Below are 18563 nucleotides of genomic sequence, written 5' to 3'. Positions count from 1 at the left end.
AGAAGAAGAAGAAGAAGAAAGAGAAGAAGGAGAATGATACTTCCAGTATATACTGCTGCTCAACTGCTGCAACTACTGCCATTGTTGCTCTAGGTACATCTACTTCTACTTGCACATTAATGCTAGTCATTGTTAGCCGACGCATGCCCACTTTCTATAGGCAGTGCAGTGAAAAAAGAAGCCGCGATTGATTGCAAAAACAGCAGTAACAGTGAAAATGATTAGATATTGATCCACTTCAAAAGGGCCAACTTTTCCGGGACTGCTTCCGGTCTCTGTAATTTCTTAAAGCGATGATATAAAACCAGGACAGGTGCGCACGAACGAACGATAAGGCCAGACAAACATATTTTTCATGTGGAGTTAAAAACTATAAACAACAAAAACAACAACAGCAACAGCAACAACAACAAAACAACAGCAAAACAGGAATAAACACCATAACACAGAGTTGTACGCCAAAAAGTGAGCGTTTATTTGCTGAATACAATGACCTTCCAAAAGCTAAATAAGGTAAATGTATTCTGCCTTGGGAGCTTTCGTAGAACAGAAACTGAAAGTTCGTTATGCGCGAAGTTTGGCGTCAGAGAAACAGGTTGGAGGGGGGGGGGGGGGGGTGTGACAATATCTCAAGGACAAACCAGAAAAAAAGATAAATCATGGGGTTTTGATTTGCATATCAATGATGGCACTTTGCCACGGCCAGTTAATACCATCACAGTTCATCCTGCCATAATCCTGAAAACGGTCGCTGTTTCTTCCTGATCAGTTTTCCCCACGAGTGTTCCTGATGATATTTATCACGGGATCGGCAAGGTGTTCCACCTCTTCGTTTTCATAATCGTCTAAGAAACAAAAACAAAACACTAGACTTTCACTGGTTGCTATTAAGCACGTGGGTGTGACGCCGTAAGAATTCTGAACAATGGGAATGACATTCTGCACCCTGTTCTGCCGTTGGATTCTCATGGTTGCCATAGGAACTGCGTCAGTGGGCTCCTCATCTTCCAACGTGGCAGAGGACCCTGGTAAGATAAATTTTTCTTCACAAAGACAGGAAGGCTGATCTCACATCCTACATCTATTGCTTAGAGTTATATGATCAACTAGACGATGCTAGAAGTATTATACGTTTAGAAGGAATCATTATGGAAGGGCAGCCCAAACGAAATGCTGCAAGTAAGAGTAACCGTATGTTATAGTAAAACTTACACACAAAATGATGAAACGCATTGGTTTTAGTCCTTGACAACCACGTTATTCTGATCAATTCAGTTCAATTTAATTCAAATGATTTTATTTCCATATAAAGTAATACAAAGCAATATACATAGGCCGCTAACGCTTACATGAGTACATTATATAGATGATGACTGGCGGGAGAAGGAACATTTCATTTTCATTTCATTTATTTCATTTCCAACAACATTTTCATACACAAAATAACACAACATCAATGCAATGTAGTAACAAAGAAAAATACGTGAAGTTGACAATACTACGCATCACAAAAGCAAAGTAAACAATGAAAATTGAATTGAAACTAAAGTTGCAGGAAATGGAGGAGACATGCTAAAAAGCTAAGCTTGTATTTTGCAGTCTCCTCGTGGACAAAAAGACTAAATAACATCAAAAAGCAATTAGCTAGACATAATATATCGGTGTACAACACAACAGACCTATACATATAAACAAACAAACAAACAAACAGACGGACAAGCAAACACAAGCAACCTCTCTTGTAAAGAGAAAGATAAGAGAGAAAAAAACAAAACACAGTAAAGGAAAAAGAGGAAAAGAGGAAATTATTTTGAAAGAAGAAACAGAAAGAGACAAGAGGACAGGGAAAGGCGAGAAAGGAGAAGAGATGAAGGGTCTATACCAGCACACGCGAGGCACATGATGCGGTGGATCACCGAGGTATATGTACATAATGTAGGAAAGGAATAGATAAAAGAAAAGAGTGAATTTAACGAATATAAAAGAGAGCTCAGAATTAAGGCTAATTGAAATATAACTCATTCAACTATATAAGAATTTATGAACAACTTCTTCAGTTTAAATGTGAATGTGTTTAAACTTAGAACTTGCTTCATACTATTATCAAATACTATTATCAAATACTATTACCGAATGTTCCACCCGAAGGGTTTGACATGCTATTGAGGGAGGTTATAGGTCCCGAGACGAAGTCGAGGGACTTATAGCCTCCCGAAATAGCATTTCAAACCCCGAGGGTGGAACATTTGGTACATGTTCGTCATCATCTGTTACATTATATGGGTTAGTCAAATCTGCTTTTTAACATTGTATGGAATAGGCAAATGTATCCTATCGATTGCGTGAAAAATATGATCGTTCAATCGTTTGGTATCGTTTGTCATTGTTACGTGAAAATGTTTTCCCTTGGGAGAACATTACAAAATGTTCTGCCCATGGGCGAACATAACCAATGTGCCTCCATTACGTGACTGTGTTTAGCCAATCACTAACCGGTATTTGACTAACCCATTTAATATAATATTTCATTCATATAATATATAATATGTCATTCAGCTGACCAGTCCTATTCTATGCAGGCAAAAGGAGTTTGTACGCACATTGGCGCTCTTTTGATTCAGATTCTTACTCATGTTTACGTTAGCCAATCAGCGTACGCACTGTTTCGCTTGAATGGTTGCTCGTTTTGTTCTCGCTTCCTGTTTCATACGTGCGATTTCTACTCCGAAGAGTGCACGTCGAAAACGTTCAGTAGCAGTATGTATTTGTTTAACGCAATATAATATTTTAAGGAACTTTGAATCACATAACTTTCAACAAATCATGAATACAATATTATAATGATATCAACTTTGGTATTTGGATACATGAACAAGGAAGTAATGCAATCGTATTTTGTAACTCTACATGGAAAAAAGGAATTCACAAGAAAAGCGTAGCTTGTAAAATTTGTGAAGTACTCTAGGAGATGAGGGCATCTCAAGATCCGTCAAGGATCCGATTAAATTCCTTTTCACCAGGTCAAGAGAAACGTTTTTCATCGCTATTTAAGCGTTAGCAAATGTGACGTTGAAGAGGGTGTTACCCAGAAGTGCCAGTTTTGCTTAGTATATAATGCGATAGGAGATAACTACCTTTGTTGCTTCTTTTCTATTTTATCACTCTTATACCATCCCGGAAGAGTAGTTCTCTTTCTACCTATGTTATCAACTTAAAAACAAAGGTTCGTTCATTTTATTCCCATGGTGAAAGTGTTTTAGATACTAATATGGGGAAAACAATTAGGAGCCTGGTAATGCTTCTACCTGCTGTGTGTGTGTGTGTGTGTGTGTGTGTGTGTGTGTGTGTGATATGTGTGTTTGTTTATTTGTTTGTTTATTTATATATTTGTTTGTTTTTTTTGTTTGATTGATTCGGCTCTATGATATGTATTAGAAAAAAAAAGTTTCATGGCTATTGTCTTTAACAATAGATCTCTGGTGTTCTAAGTGAGTAAGTAAGTAACCTAAGTAACCTTTCAAAGTTTCCAACTTAATAACCTTTTCCAGGTTTGGGTGGAACCTACCAAGATGCAGCTGTGGTAACGGACTCCGGCGTCTGCTCAGAGATCGGAAGGTGAGAAGAGGGCGTTCAATATCAATGGGAAGCGAACAGCCCTCGTAGTATGGCAAAAGCTTGAAAGATAATACAACTAAAGTATACACTGAGATTGAGCGAATGCTGCTCTATAAGTAGAACACATCAGTGAAATTTTTAGAACTGGACAATCCGTTCAAAAGGTCAGAATTTTTTAAAGTTTCGGTGCCGCCATCGCTGAATGAGTAGACTACAACAGTCCGTGACGCCAGTGAAGGAAAACGATTTAACGAAAATGTGAATATACATTCACTTTTCTAGCATACTTAAAGAGAATTTTACTAACCTCTCTCTGCAAGCAGAAGGAATACAATTACCCTCAATGTATGTCAGCAACATGTCGAGGGATTGTGTGCTTTTCATTGGAAAAAAAATTGTGAAATTCTACGTCTGGGCTCTGATAATGTTCGCCTTATTATCAAATGAGACGGCATATAGCGCATGTTTTTGTTTTTGTTTTTCATAGCCTACATTCTTGAAATGCAAAATTAGAGGGGCGTGGGTACAATAATTTCTTTGCATCTCCTGTCCTCCGTGTCTTGAGACACACGAAAGTCTAATTACATATAGCAAATTGTCAGTGCACTGTTACGATAAACAGTCAATGTGAGTCAGCCAGCAAGATCAGTCACGAATCGTGCAATCAATATACATCATCAAGTTAAGATTTCGTCTGTTTGTTCGAACTAAGTTTGTTTATTAACCTTTTTCCCTCCGCCAGTGAAATTCTCCGCAAAAATGGTTCTGCCGTTGACAGTGCAATCACATCCCTGCTCTGCGTTGGGGTGATGGTCGGGGGGAGTTCGGGCATCGGCGGCGGGTTCTTCATGGTCGTCTACAACCGCAGCAACGAGAAGGTGGAGGCACTGAACGCGCTCGAGACGGCTTACAACACAACGTACCCCGAGATGTTCGACGGCCAGGGAAAAGACGGGGCGAAGTATGGTGAGTTTGATGAAGAACAAAAGAATGAATGTCTGAACAGGATGGAGAGAGGGAAGAACACGTGATAACTGTATGTAAAATGCATTGATTATTTCCTCTCCTTTAATGTACAGCCTAGTGTTCTGTGTTTTAAAGGATGATTTACCTTTGGTTGAGACAACGTGAGATGGGGATTCAGAGTTTAACTTTTTCGAGAGATGATTAGAAACGACTCATGAAATATCAAAGAGCATACAATTCGAAGAGGATGCTCATAGATGACAATCGATTTAGAAATGGCTGAGATATCCAAAAACAACGTAAATCAAAAAGGTCCGCATAAAAGGTGGGTGCGACCTATTTACTAGGACCCCTTTGTTTCGGGATATCTCAGGCATTTGAAAACCAATTTTTATCAATTAATTTTTGAATTCCTCTTTGAATTGTATATCCTTTCATATTTCATGAAATGTTTCTCATTATCTCTCAAAAAAGTTGGAAACCTGAGGCCAAATTTCAACCAAAACAATGCGATCCCTTTAAGGTGACTTTGTAAGATTGTAATATTGGTAACCAAAATATAATGTGTACAGAACAACAACACCACCACCACCACCACTACCACCACCACCAACAACAACAACAACAACAACAACAACAACAAAACAATTGACTTAGAGAAGTTGCTTAAGCAAGCTAATGCATGGCTTTCTTCACTGCTTTGAATCAGTGCTGTGGACAACAATGGTCTTGGTCTTAAAAAGATTGTGAGTTGAAAGTTGAAGTTCGGTATAGAGAGCTCCATGTGATGACTGCTAAATGTTATTCGTTATAAATGAGATAAAAGATGTTGCTGCATCAGGAAACAAGAATTCTACATGCGTTCGACTGAAGCGAAAGAAAATAGTTTGTTATACATGTAATTATCAGATATTTCGTCATGTTTCATCTCGATACAGCAAAATATACTGTATTTCATGACTTCTCTTTTCATTTCAAAGGAATGAAGTCGGTGGCTATCCCCGGAGAGGTGCGAGGTATGTGGGAAGCACACCAGCGCTACGGGAGACTGCCCTGGTCCGATCTCTTCCGGCCGGTCATCGACCTCGCCAGGAATGGCTTCCGGGTCGAGGCACATCTGAGCAGCTCCTTGTTCTCATTGCGAAATAGCTGGGATTTATATCCCACAGTGAGGTGGGAGACGTTTTACGTCGTCGAATAGGATCATGTTAAATTTGGGAATGTATGTTTGAGTGAAGATCACATCTACATAAAGCCTATTTTGAAATGACGTCACGACATGTGTTAAATGGTTTGCATTACGGATTAAAGGGTCTTACATTTAATTACTATTCTTAGCAATGAATGAATGAACTTCTGATAGCGTGAGGTGGGAGACTTTTACGTCGCCAATAGGAATTAAGTGAAATTTTGGAATGTGTGTTTGAGTGAAGATCAAATCTGTATAATACGGCCTATTTTGAAATGACGTCACGGGCGTGTTTTAAATGGTTTGCATTATTGATTAAAGAATCCTACATTAAATTCTTTTTCTTTAATGATGAATGAATGAAACACTAAAGAGCCAAAAAAAAATGCATTTGCTCATCTTTTCGCGTAGTTATTTGGAGTCTCTGATACCATGGTTTTTGTCCCCGCCGAACGAGTACGTGTGTGTGTCCGTGTGTCCGTGTGTCCGTGTGTCTGTCTGTCCGTGTGTGCGTCCGTGTGTGATCAAAATCTTCAATTTGCTACTTCTCTGTCATTTATGAGCCAATTTTGATTCTGTTTGTTTTTTATGATAGCACTACATGGGAGCTTTGAAACTTCTAAACAGAATTTCAGTTGTGACCTTTGACCTTGACCTTTGACCTATATTGTACATTTTGCTACAAAATGCTACTCCTTCGCCATTTCTAACCCGATTTCGATTCCGTTTGCTTTATGTGATGGCACTAGGTGAGGGCTTCAAAACTTCTACACAGAATTTTGACCTTTGACTTCTTTGACCTTTGACCTTGATTTTTTATCTATACTGTACATTTTGCTACAAAATGCTACTCCTTCGCCATTTCTAACCCGATTTCGATTCTATTCGCTTTATGTGATGGCACTAGGTGAGGGCTTCAAAACTTCTACACAGAATTTTGACCTTTGACTTCTTTGACCTTTGACCTTGATTTTGACCCATATTGTACATTGGGTACAAAATGCTACTCCGCCATTTCTAACCCGATTTTGATTCCGTTTGCTTTATGTGATGGCACTAGGTGAGGGTTTCAAAACTTCTACACAGAATTTTGACCTTTGACCTCTTTGACCTTTGACTGCTTTGACCTTTGACCTTGATTTTTTACCTACATTTTATTGTATATTGGCTACAAAATGCTACTCCTTTGCCATTTCTAACCCGATTTCGATTCCGTTTGCTTTATGTGATGGCACTAGGTGAGGGCTTCAAAACTTCTACACAGAATTTTGACCTTTGACTTCTTTGACCTTTGACCTTGATTTTTGACCAGTATTGTACATTTTGCTACAAAATGCTACTTCCGGCGGGGACATATATTACGCACCGCGTAATTTCTACTTTTCCTTGTTGCTGAGATAAAGCGAAAGCATTGGTCGTGAATGGAATGACTGAATGATACATGTACGCTTAGACTTATTGATCATGATCAACTTCGAATACTCTACATAAAATTTAGAATCTTAGCTCGATTATCGGGATGTTCATTTTTTTTTCATCCTCTGTATCAAAGACCTTCTATCAAAAACTTTGTAACTCTTTGAGCAGGAGAGAAAGGGAGAGAGAGAGAGAGAGAGAGAGAGCTAGAGGGAGAGAGAGAGAGAGAGAGAGCTAGAGGGAGAGAGAGAAAGAAAAAAATCAGTTCTATTATAGTGTTTGCTAGCTTCGTTTGATTGTCAAGTTTTATAAGTACATCTAAAAGCGTATCTCGAAAAAAAAACTTTTTAATCAAATTAAAACAGACTTTGTGGCTTTCAAGAAATGGGGGATGTTTGTTATTCCGGAGGTTCGTTATTAATCCGAAAACGAATTAAGGTTTGTTATTCCGAAGATTCGTATTCCGAAAATGAATTAAGTTTCGTTTTTCCGAAGGTTCCTCATTCGGAAACACACAAATTCCGTATACCTCAATGTTCGTTAATCCGAAAATGAAAAAAAAAACAAAACAAAGCAAGACACAAACAAAACAAAACAAAACAAAATCGTTGATTTTGGGTTGTTATTCCGAATGTTCGATAATCTGAAAAAATTGCGTACTAACCAAAGTAACTCACGAATTACGAAATTTACATTGTTTTCGAGTTAACGAGCCTTGATAATAACAATTTTTTTCATTCATTTTCGGATTAACGAACCTCAAGAATAACAACATTTTGGAATAACTTCGGATTATTAAACGTCGGAATAAATTCGGAATAACGAACCTTTGGCATAACAAACTGTGACCAAATATCAATACTATTCATGCTATTAGTTCGTTACATTCAAAGTTATTCTCTCGTAGGACTTTCTTCTTCTTCTTTTTTTTTGCATACTAGGTCGAGATCATCAAGGTTGGAAACATTGACTTTTTTTATCCATCTTGCTTCTACTCCATACCCTAACAGAGAGATGTATTATAACGCAGAGGAAGGACGTGTAGCTACCCGTGGAGACATCATCACTCTACCCGCACTGGCCGATACTCTGCAGGCGATAGCCGAAAATGGCCCTAACGAGTTTTACCGGCTGGACACGGCCAGAAAGTTCATCGAAGACATTAAAGCAGGCGGTAATGAAATACTCAATATGTCCTTCCCTCAACCTCTTTCCTAATAATAATAATAATAATAATAATAAAAACACACACACAGAAAGACAGGAATGTCTATCTTCGTTAGCAGTATTTGAACTTGTAGGCTGCATACATTATTGGCATCAGCTTAGTCCATGTGAGATCATAGTTAACATTAAGATTTCATCAACATATACAAAAAAAATCTAATACTGCACTTAGTATTTGTTGTTTTTTGATAAGTTGTTCTTGGTTTTTTTGTTGTTGCTGATAACAGAATATAAAACCGCAACTGATGTCAAGAATATTTGTCCAAAAATGAATCAGTTTGTTGAGATTCACAGGGGAATACACATGATGATATGATGTAGTTGCTAACCAATGAGACAGATTTTAGAAATTGTCTTCACATTAGGTTCTTCATTTCTACCAAGTTTCCTATATGAAATATTTTCCTGGAGGAAACGAGTACGCGAAAGCCCTCTTTTTACTGCTTAGGTGGTCTGATGACGCTTGACGATTTGGCAAATTACCAGGCCGAGTGGATGGAGATCGAGACACTGCGAGGTTTCTCCCCGTCGAACCTTACCGTGTACTCAACCACATTGACATCTAGTGGGCCATTTCTACAATTCATTCTCCGGACAATGGACGGTACTTTTAATCCCTAACTCACGGCCTCAGGCTCCCGACTTTGAATCAAGTTGAGCAGCAGCTACAAATTGAAAGAGATTCCTTTTACCTTACAAGTGTCACTTGATGTGAAATATATGCTTTCAAATGGAAATCGTTATCATGGTAATGTTCTCACCTTGCTAATTAAGCAATCAATTCAATCAATATTTATTGTCTCTTTCTACAGAAAAAAAAATCACATTTCTAAATCTAACTAGTGCTAAAAAGACCATGAAAGAAGAGTGAATCACAAAAGTCACTAAACCACCTAGAGGTGACTGTTCTGACTGTGCAGTTTCATGTCCACTAAAATGACACTAGAATTGTCAAAAATAGAAGTTCCCACAGAGTTAGTGGGATTATAACAAAGTGGCATATCTACGAGCCACATTTTGCGTTTTCACAGCCTCGCGGCAATAAACGTTTGATTCTATTCTTCCACTCAACAAGACAATAAAAACAACGATATGTTTCATATAACGGCAAAATAATGACGAACAGAGTAAGAGTAATTTGTTTTTGTTCGTTTGTTGAAGTGTGTATCTGTTAAATCGTGTTTCTTTTCAACGCAGGCTTTGACTTGCCGACAAACCCAACATTAAGCGACCTTGAGATGGTAGACTTTTACCATCGATTTCTCGAGGTGTGCAAGACGGCTTTCGGCATGAGGACTCTTCTCGGCGACACTTGGTCTCCCGAGCTGGAGCGAGTCAGTAACATTCTTACTGTGACGTCACTAACCATCTCTGATCTATAATCCCATAACTACAATGAATTACCATGCGCTTTACATCTATGTTCATCTGTACAGTCCCGATAACATGAGAGGTCATTAGAAATGCCACCCTTCATCAGTTACGTAATCTCTGTCTACCTGATGGTTGCGTACATGCATACAGAGACAAAATATTGAGAGAAGTTGTGTCTAGTTTGGAGAAATTAACAGAATGATTAGGCCTATCGCAAAACAAGTAGAAGAGTTGTCATCCATGTGTGCTATTAATATGTGTAATTTTTGACAGATCCATTGTTTGTGCTTGAATTTGATTTTGAAGTCATTGAATATTGTGCTGTTATTTCAGATGTAGATGCTCATGAAAGCATAAAGTTAACAATTTGCCAATTTACTTCTTTTTCAGAACTGTAATAGAGTGTTATGCTATCTTGAAAAAATGAAATTGGAAATGTATAATGTACTCTTCCATTACATGAATAGGCCTATTCACACTAATTATTATCAATTTTTAATGAATTTCTTATAAACAGTGGCGCCATGACCGATATTATTTTAACTCCATTGCTAATACCATGGATGCTATATTGTGGAAAGTCGTCATGCCATTCTACACGCAAGGTACAACAGATTGTTTAGAAAATACCAGCAACCCAGATTTTTTGCGGACATCAATGTGATTTGAAAAAAAAAAAAAAAGATAATTTTTCGTTTTCTTTCCGTCTGCAGTAATTCACCAGGAGCATAACCACTAATGCAATCACAAACTAAATTATCAGCTCCCGTCACTAACTATTGTATTCAATTCGTCCTCTTTTAAGACTGGGGGGGGGGGGAGACCTTTGTTCAATACCTTTAGATAAAAACTAGAAGAAATGAGAAAGAAATTTGCCTATTCTGTATTTAGTCGTATTGTTTTGTCAGATGACATCAGTTATCGATCGATACAAGAGCATCTCGAGTTGTTTTGCTTCTTCAGCATCTAAGTCCGATTTCTCCACAGGCACTCAGAAATCTCAGATCTCAGGAATTTTCAGATTTCATCCGGAGGCAGATCGAAAACCAGCCGAATGATGTCCTCAACGAACGCGGAGAAAAATACGTGTCTGACTTCGATGTCGGCGCCATCGAAGGAGAGAACTACGACATTGACAAGGGGACAGGCGACACTAGTCATGTCAGCGTCCTAGCGCCGAATGGCGATGCAGTGTCTGTCACGACGTCGATTGGCTATAAGTAAGGATTCGTGATCAGGAGAATTAACCCTTTATATCACGTACGGTGTACCGCAAACATCAACATTTGGAATTAATGAAAATTTTCCTTCGAGTTACAATTTGATTGCAACTGATTTACAAAATATTCTACATGAACTTATAGAAACACCGAATCAATCAGTGCTGTAGTCATTGTTAGTGGTAGTCATGATGGGGGAAAAATCATCGGTATACACACACAAACGGACTGGATTCGTACGAAGGACCTCCTGAGTCAAATCCACTAGACCACTGAGCTTTCCCCCGATAGCCAGTGTCAGTTGTAATCCTGACTTGGTACTGCGTATTTCTTCAAATACGTGTATTCCCGAAATCCTTACGTCGATTTTTCTTTTGGCAAATAAATGACAAATTGCCGTATTTGTTTACGTCGATGAGGGCAATTTGTTAATCAGTTGCTGTAAAAAAAAACTTCAGCATGTCCACGAATGTATTCTAACTTAAACACCTAAATGCTCTTCTGAGGCTTGGCGATATACAAAGAACTCAGGAGTATAGGGGACTCCATCAATAAGCGAATTTCAAGTAATGTGTAGATTGTTGCTGTATCCGTCCGGGGAAATTCCTAACACATTTGAAAACATCTGCTGCCTGTTCAGTGCACCTTTTTAAACTACAATTAAACAAACCAGCACGTTGATAAAAATGTATCCTATGAAATTGGATCCTATGATAAATGTGTTATTAACAGTAGTTTATTTGTGGCATGTGTACGTTCCGATGTCTTTGTGTATATAGACTAAACAAGTGTAGCGCGGTACATTCTTAAAGGTGTAAATTTTGGACATCGAAAGAAAAGTTTCTCCTTCCTCATGAAATTCCTGCTAGAAGAGAGATCCATATAATCATAATATTATTGAAGCTGGAAAGTTTTGGTAAAAATATATATTGATCCTGTATATGTTATATATTTCTGTGTGTCTGTCTATTCGTTTTTTCTTATGGCAAGATTCGGCTGTAAAGACATGTCACTGTCCACGGGCATCGTGCCCAACAACCACATTCGAAACTTTAACTTCGAGACGAAATACAAGTCTTGGCGGCTCCTTTCCAACAAACTCTCTCCGGGAAAACGCCCTCTTTCGACCATGGGACCAATTATCCTCGTTGATCAAAATGGCGATGTCAAAATGGTTATTGGAGCATCAGGCGGAATGCGCATCCCTTCTTCTAATGCTTTGGTACGTGTTTTGTGCATTATGTACAATCATAATAATATTAGATATATAGCAACCGAAGAAAGAGAGAGAGAGAGAAAGAGGGAGAGAAAGAATGGAATCATAAAAAGAAAAATAACAAGGGCTTTCAGACCATCATGCATGCGAAGAGTTGGGTAGTGTACAGACTACGTCGAGTTTGCGCTACCCTACGCGTTGTGCATACGCCGGCCTGCGCAACATATCTTGTACGCCGAGAGAAGCGTAGTGGTACGCGGGGTACGCGGATAGTAAACCTGTTTAATTTGTTTTTTTCCCGCGAACTTTCGGCGTAGGCTACAAGGCGCAAACATAACGCAACTGATACCCAAGTCCATGATGCCACGCTATTGTACGCCATGTCTACGCAATTGTACGCAATTCTACACTACTTTATACGCCAATGCCTATACAATTATACGATGCCTAACGCCAGCCCCAATGAAAAATCCTTTGAGACTCGATTCAAGGTCTTGCCAAATCACTTCTTCGCTTCCGTCAAAAAGACTTGACAGAAGTACGCGGCCAATATTGACGTAGTAGGTACGCAATACTACGCAACTCTACTGTGATATACGGTGTGAAGAATGCGAACTTTTTTTTTCATGTCAAGTTGTTTTATTTCAAGAAAACAATATTATTCATTATAATGGGAGCAAAGTGCACGAGGTGATAATACCATCATCTCAAAATTCTTAATGTTTTGATGTTTTTCTCCTTTTCATTCGTTTCTTTCTTTTTTAAGTTGTTCAATAAGAAATTACCGTTCCGTTTACTTCATCTCTACTGCCTTTTGTTTTGCATCACTTCTGTATTTAAGTAATTCGCGATAATATCCACACACAATGCTTAGGCGGGAATAAAACCATTTGAAGATTTACTGTACATCGAGCAAAAAAGAATATTCCTCAAACCAAACAAGGGATGTTCATTTAATGATAAGAAGATAGTAACATTATTAAATGAAAGGGCAGACAATGCACAATGATGTAATGTAATGTAATGGAACTCTTTGTGTACTTAAAAGGAAATTCCAGTCCTATTGAATATTAGCTGAATAAAAAATGAATAACAGTTTATGAGCACAACTTGTGAAAATTTGATTTGATAGACATGAAAGAAGTTGTAAAAATGTGAAGTTTCACTGAATTTCACTGAACACTTTTTGAACAGTCAACATGAATATGCAGATAAGTGCGTTGATGTTATCCCCTCCTTTTCAGCCACACAGTTTGTACACAAAATCTTAAAACATCTTCTTCGTTTTTTTGTTTGTTTTGTGTTCAGAAGTCTCAAACCCTATACATGCATTAAAATACTTAATTTGCCTGACTAATCATTATTGTGAGTTCATTAACCAGGACCGATATTACATTTTACCTACAACAGAAAATGGAATTTCAATATTTTGTTTTTGTACGCATTCAATTGAAATTGTGAGGGGATTTCATTTTACATCACTCTTTTCTCTTCGTTTTGGCCTCTCCCAATCTTTCTTTTTCTGTCTCAATATCTCTCTCCGATTCTCTGGCTGAATATGTCTCCAACTATCTTGAGTAACTAAAACATGATCCTCATTTGCAAACGCCCATATGATATGAAAACAGGTGATTCTCAGAACGCTGGTGATGAACGTTCCTCTCCACGAGGCCATTACTGAGGGTAGGATCCACAACTACCTTTTGACAAACAAAGCCTACTACGAAGATCCGCCTCGGGTGAGTTCAACAGTATTCTCAGTTCAATTCAGTTCAGCTCAAATTTATTTCGGGGTTTTTTCACAATGAAATAATATATAAACATAAATCTTGTTTCTTCAGTGACAAAAATGATGCATGGAAATTTATACAAGGAAAACAAGTATAAAAACTTACATTAATACATTACAATCGTTGGTAAAGTAACGAACATGAAATAAGTGTCAATTATGCATTGTGTGAAAAAAAAAATCATTCCCAAGCACTCACCGTTTTTTTGTTTGTTTGGTTTTTTTTTTTTTGCTGTTCTTCTTCTCTTTCTTTACCCTTTCTTCTTCTTGGTTTTATTTTTCTTCTTTGTTGCTCTTCCCATTCGTGATCCCAATGTCATTCTTGCTATCCTTTTTTTTTTTTGTCCTTTGAGTGCCGATTGGTAGAGAAAACCCAATCGCGTTCTACACACTGTCGAAGTCTCTGTCAAAGAAAAGGTTTATAATCTTGGTTTGTCCGTATAAATTAATTCCCCATCTCAACAATCTTTTCACCGCATACCGAAAAAAAAAACATACAGTCTTTGTTGCGTAAAAGGGGAACGTTAGTGACAAACACCAAGATTGCAAGACTATCCAGGCGATTCTTGATGAAGCAATCAGCTTGCTATGGTCAATCCACATTTTCCTTCCTTAAAATATATAGCTTAAATTAGAATTAGACACATTTCTTAAATCACCGTCGTCTAGCAATGAAAATGGAAGGTGGCCCGCTATAAACTTTATTTTTTTATGTTGGTTCATGTTACACACATACACACACACAACACACACAAATAAAATGCACCTGGGACTGCTGACACGGCTGTAACTACTGAGTATTCGATGACAAAGTCGATTATGACGCCTTTAAATGTGAAGATCTTAATCACTTTTGTATTTAATAAACTTTCAGGGTTGGTTTGCATGTTGTTGTCGTTATGAACTTCACTAATAGAACTTGAAAGTCGCCATAGGAGATATTCATGTTAAGTTGCAATTAGATCGCAATTGCTACTCAAGAAACCATCTATTGTACTCGTAGTTAGGTGATCCGAGTATCCTCTCGGATCACCTTCTGTTTTTGTACGGATTCTTTCTTCTTCTTCTTCTTTTTCTTCTTATTTCTCCCCAAAAGTTGTGCATCGATTAGCTCAGAAAGTCCTCTTCCTATCAATTTCAAACTTATACCATATATGTATCGTCTCCCAAAGACGGCAATCGAACTAAAATCAAAGTGATCAGTCGACCGTGACGTCACTATGACGTCATTATATGAAAACACATTCTCAATCATATCTCATTAATGGAATGGAATTTTTCAATGAAATTTACGTCACATATATTTCAAGTCAAGCGCATTCTACTCATATTCTCAAAATTCATGTATACCTTAAAACATGCGCGTACGCGCGCGTTGAAATATTTGTATGCTCAAATCGAGCTCAAATTTTTTTGCACACGTTTCAGACCATTTAGAGCATTTTTTGAAAAATTGAAAAAAATTTACGGACGCGTACGCGCGCGCGCATATACGCACGCACAGCTCATATGCAATAGAAATTTCCCGTTTTTTCACACTTATCGCCTGCCTGAAATGTCAGGGAATATGTCTACCAAGTTTCAAGTCAATCCGACTCAATATGACGTCATACGGGCCCGTCAAAGTTGAAATTCCGCGCGCGCGTCAATGGCGATATACAGTGCAACAATGCCAAAAAACTGCCAATTTTAAATCCGATTTTACTCGTCAGGATGGACAATGACCCCCCATTTTCTTTACATATTCTGAAAGCTGATGAGTTGTACATATTATTTCATGGGTTGGCGATGCTGGAAAAATGATTAAAAGATATCAAATTTCTTAATAAAATAAAAAGAGTAAATTTTCAAAATGACGTCATCAAAATTCAAGTTCACTCGAGCGTATCTCACTTATCCTTTGCCCATTTTAATCCAGATTTCAGTATGTTGTAGCTTACTAAATGCTCTTTTATTCATATACTAACAACATTTTGATTAGATTACGGCATCACCTCGTAATATTGGATTGAAAGTAATCTTGTCAAATTTGACCAGTTTACGTGTTATCTTAATGGGAGTGCAGTTTTTCTGGAAATGAAAATTGACATGACTATCTTTTTCGAGCACTAGCTCACTTATGCTTCGGTGAATTTCTCTAAGATTTTAGTATGTTGTAGCTGAGTCTTTGTACTATTGTAATGTGCCCTTTATTTTTTCATACGGTATCGGGATCACGTCCAAAAACTTGGTTGAAATCAAAGCCAATCTTCGATGTATTTTCATATTTCTTTCTTTTTCCAACTTTCTTTGCAATAACTCAAGAAAAACATACTCTATCACCACCATATTTTGCACATGTTTAGTTCGTGTCACGTTCATTATTTCATAAAATAACAACTACTTCATCAGACGCCATCTTGGATATGTAAATTAGGGTCAAAGGTCATAAATGTTTCATCCTGTATCTTGGTGAATACATGTTCTATCTTCCCCATATTTTGTACACGAATAGACTGTGTTACAAGGATCATTTCACAAAGTAACCACTTTTTGCTCAGATGCCATCTTGTCTGTGCAGATCGGGGTCAAAGGTCATATGTACTTCTTTCTTTATCTTCGTTATGACGTGTTATCTCTATGGGAGGGAATTTTTCTAGATGTGAAAATTGACATGATTGTCTTTATCGAGCACTAGCTCACTTTCCCTTCGCTGAATTTTTCCCAGATTTTAATATGTTGTAGCTGAAACTTTGCGCTATTGTACATGTTCCCTTTGTTTTTCATATGGTGTCGGAATCACGTCCAAAAACGTGGTTGAAATTAAAGGTTATCTTCGATGTATTTTCATATTTCTTTCTTTTTCCAATTTTCTTTGCAATAACTCAAGAAAAATAGCCCCTATCAACCCCATATTTTGCACATGTTTAGTTAATGTTACGTAAATTATTTCATAAACTAACAACTACTTGATCAGACACCATCTTGGGTATGTAAATTAAGGTCAAAGGTCATAAATGTTTCATCCTGTATCTTGGTGAATACATGTCTTATCTTTCCCATATTTTGCACACGCAAAGACCATATTACAAGAATCATTTCACAAAATAACCACTTTTTGCTCAGATGCCATCTTGGGGGTGCAAAGTGGGGTCAAAGGTCAAATATACTTCATTCTGCATCTTTGATAGTGTATACGGAATTCGGTACCCAAGATGGAAGGTCTGACTCCCTTTTCAAAATGAGAATCCAAACATCACACGACCAATGTCCCTAATCTCAGGTGAAAACTCGAATCATTGATTTAAAAAAAATCGGATCACCTAATTTGTCAGTCTTGACAAATTCCGGGTCTAGTTATTATTTGTCATTGTCGACAGACCAGGAAAATTTCATGCCAGGAATGTTTCTTGTTTTACAGTATTTAATTTGCATTTATGCACTTGTTCCTACCCTGTCCTCTTTTAATTAGCCCATTCATTTTCTTCTTCCACTTCACTTTTTGTTTTTTTCACCACCAGAGCATATCGCGTGCAATTCGTGCCAAACTGAGAAACCGCGGACATGTCGTTGAGCGCTCGCCACTTGTCGCTTCGGTCTTGGGCATCCTTCGGACGGACCAGGAAATAGCAGCCTACTCGGATCCCAGGAAAGGAGGGAGAGCAGCCGGCTTTTAGTCGTAGTAACACTTGTTTATTCAACTTTATCTCTCTGATATTTACCATCGCGCGGACGTGAAACCAACGGTCGGCGGAGGCAATGTTTTCGGTGTTGTGTGTATGTCTGCTTGTCTGTCTGTCTGTTTGTGTACAAGATAACAAGAAAACGGTTGAACGAATTTTTAGAAAATTTGCAGGGTGTGTTCATAAGAAGGAAAGAAAGAAACGACTAAATTTGGAGTCATGAGGTCAAAGGTCAAAGCTTGTGTAGGGCTCATAAAAATACGCTTGCTCTCCCCATAACTCAAGAACGGATGATCGCAATTTCACATAATTTGTAGAACAAGTTCGTAATGAAGGAAGAAACACTTTAACTTGGGGGTCATGATGTCAAAGGTCATAGGTTCATAAAGGACATAGAATATGCTTAATTTCCTGATAACTCAACAACGGATGGTCAGATTTTTCACCAAACTTGAAGTAAAAAAAAAGGAAATGAGGGCAAAGAGCAAATGGCAAAGGTCAAAGGGCCAGCCTACGAAATGGCGACATCAGAATTATGGCTGCATGATGGAGGTGTTTTCCTTCCGAGTGGTCCTCTTCGTTGCCATTGTTTGTGGAAATGTTGACGGTTTTCTCTTTTTTTTTGGGGGGGGGGGGGGTTAAAGCGTTATCATCAAATTTGCAATTGCATTCCATGTGCATTCGAAACCATAATCATACAAATTGAAGTTCTTATAAAGTATACTGGTGAAAAAGAAAATAGATTTTTGATTCATGTCAAGCAATTCTCACTATGTCGTCAAGGATACACGTGTATAAATCAGTTATGTCTTTTTTTTTGTAGGTGCAAATGTCGATCTGCATCTCGTATATTGGCAATTTCTTTTCTTATAGATAAAGAATGGCTTAT

At 37.9% G+C, this 18563-nt stretch overlaps 1 protein-coding gene across 1 annotated transcript; it reads left to right on the top strand.

Moving 5' to 3' along the window:
- Positions 1-925: 925 nt before the first annotated feature.
- On the top strand, positions 926-17668 carry LOC139722861 (glutathione hydrolase 1 proenzyme-like). The gene is made up of 11 exons (XM_071634467.1): positions 926-1028; positions 3549-3615; positions 4358-4581; positions 5562-5754; positions 8197-8360; positions 8862-9017; positions 9611-9747; positions 10775-11007; positions 11998-12229; positions 13852-13955; positions 17515-17668. Exons 1-11 carry the CDS (start codon positions 926-928, stop codon positions 17666-17668), a joined length of 1767 nt encoding a protein of 588 aa, XP_071490568.1.
- The last annotated feature ends 895 nt before the right edge of the window (positions 17669-18563 follow it).

Source organism: Diadema antillarum, unplaced genomic scaffold (assembly GCF_040938485.1).
Source record: "Diadema antillarum isolate AM-2024a unplaced genomic scaffold, OU_Dant_1.0 scf00000000, whole genome shotgun sequence".
Lineage (NCBI taxonomy): Eukaryota > Metazoa > Echinodermata > Echinoidea > Diadematoida > Diadematidae > Diadema > Diadema antillarum.
Note: the sequence above shows the minus strand (reverse complement) of the source record. Positions and strands in the feature narration are given on the sequence as shown.

What these genes read in the sequence shown, in the direction of transcription:
- LOC139722861 (XM_071634467.1), top strand. Translation starts at nt 926, where the DNA reads ATGGGAATGACATTCTGCACCCTGTTCTGCCGTTGGATTCTCATGGTT. An exon ending in CAACGTGGCAGAGGACCCTG is followed by an intron (nt 1,029 to 3,548) that starts GTAAGATAAATT and finishes AACCTTTTCCAG; the next exon opens with GTTTGGGTGGAACCTACCAA. An exon ending in GTCTGCTCAGAGATCGGAAG is followed by an intron (nt 3,616 to 4,357) that starts GTGAGAAGAGGG and finishes TCCCTCCGCCAG; the next exon opens with TGAAATTCTCCGCAAAAATG.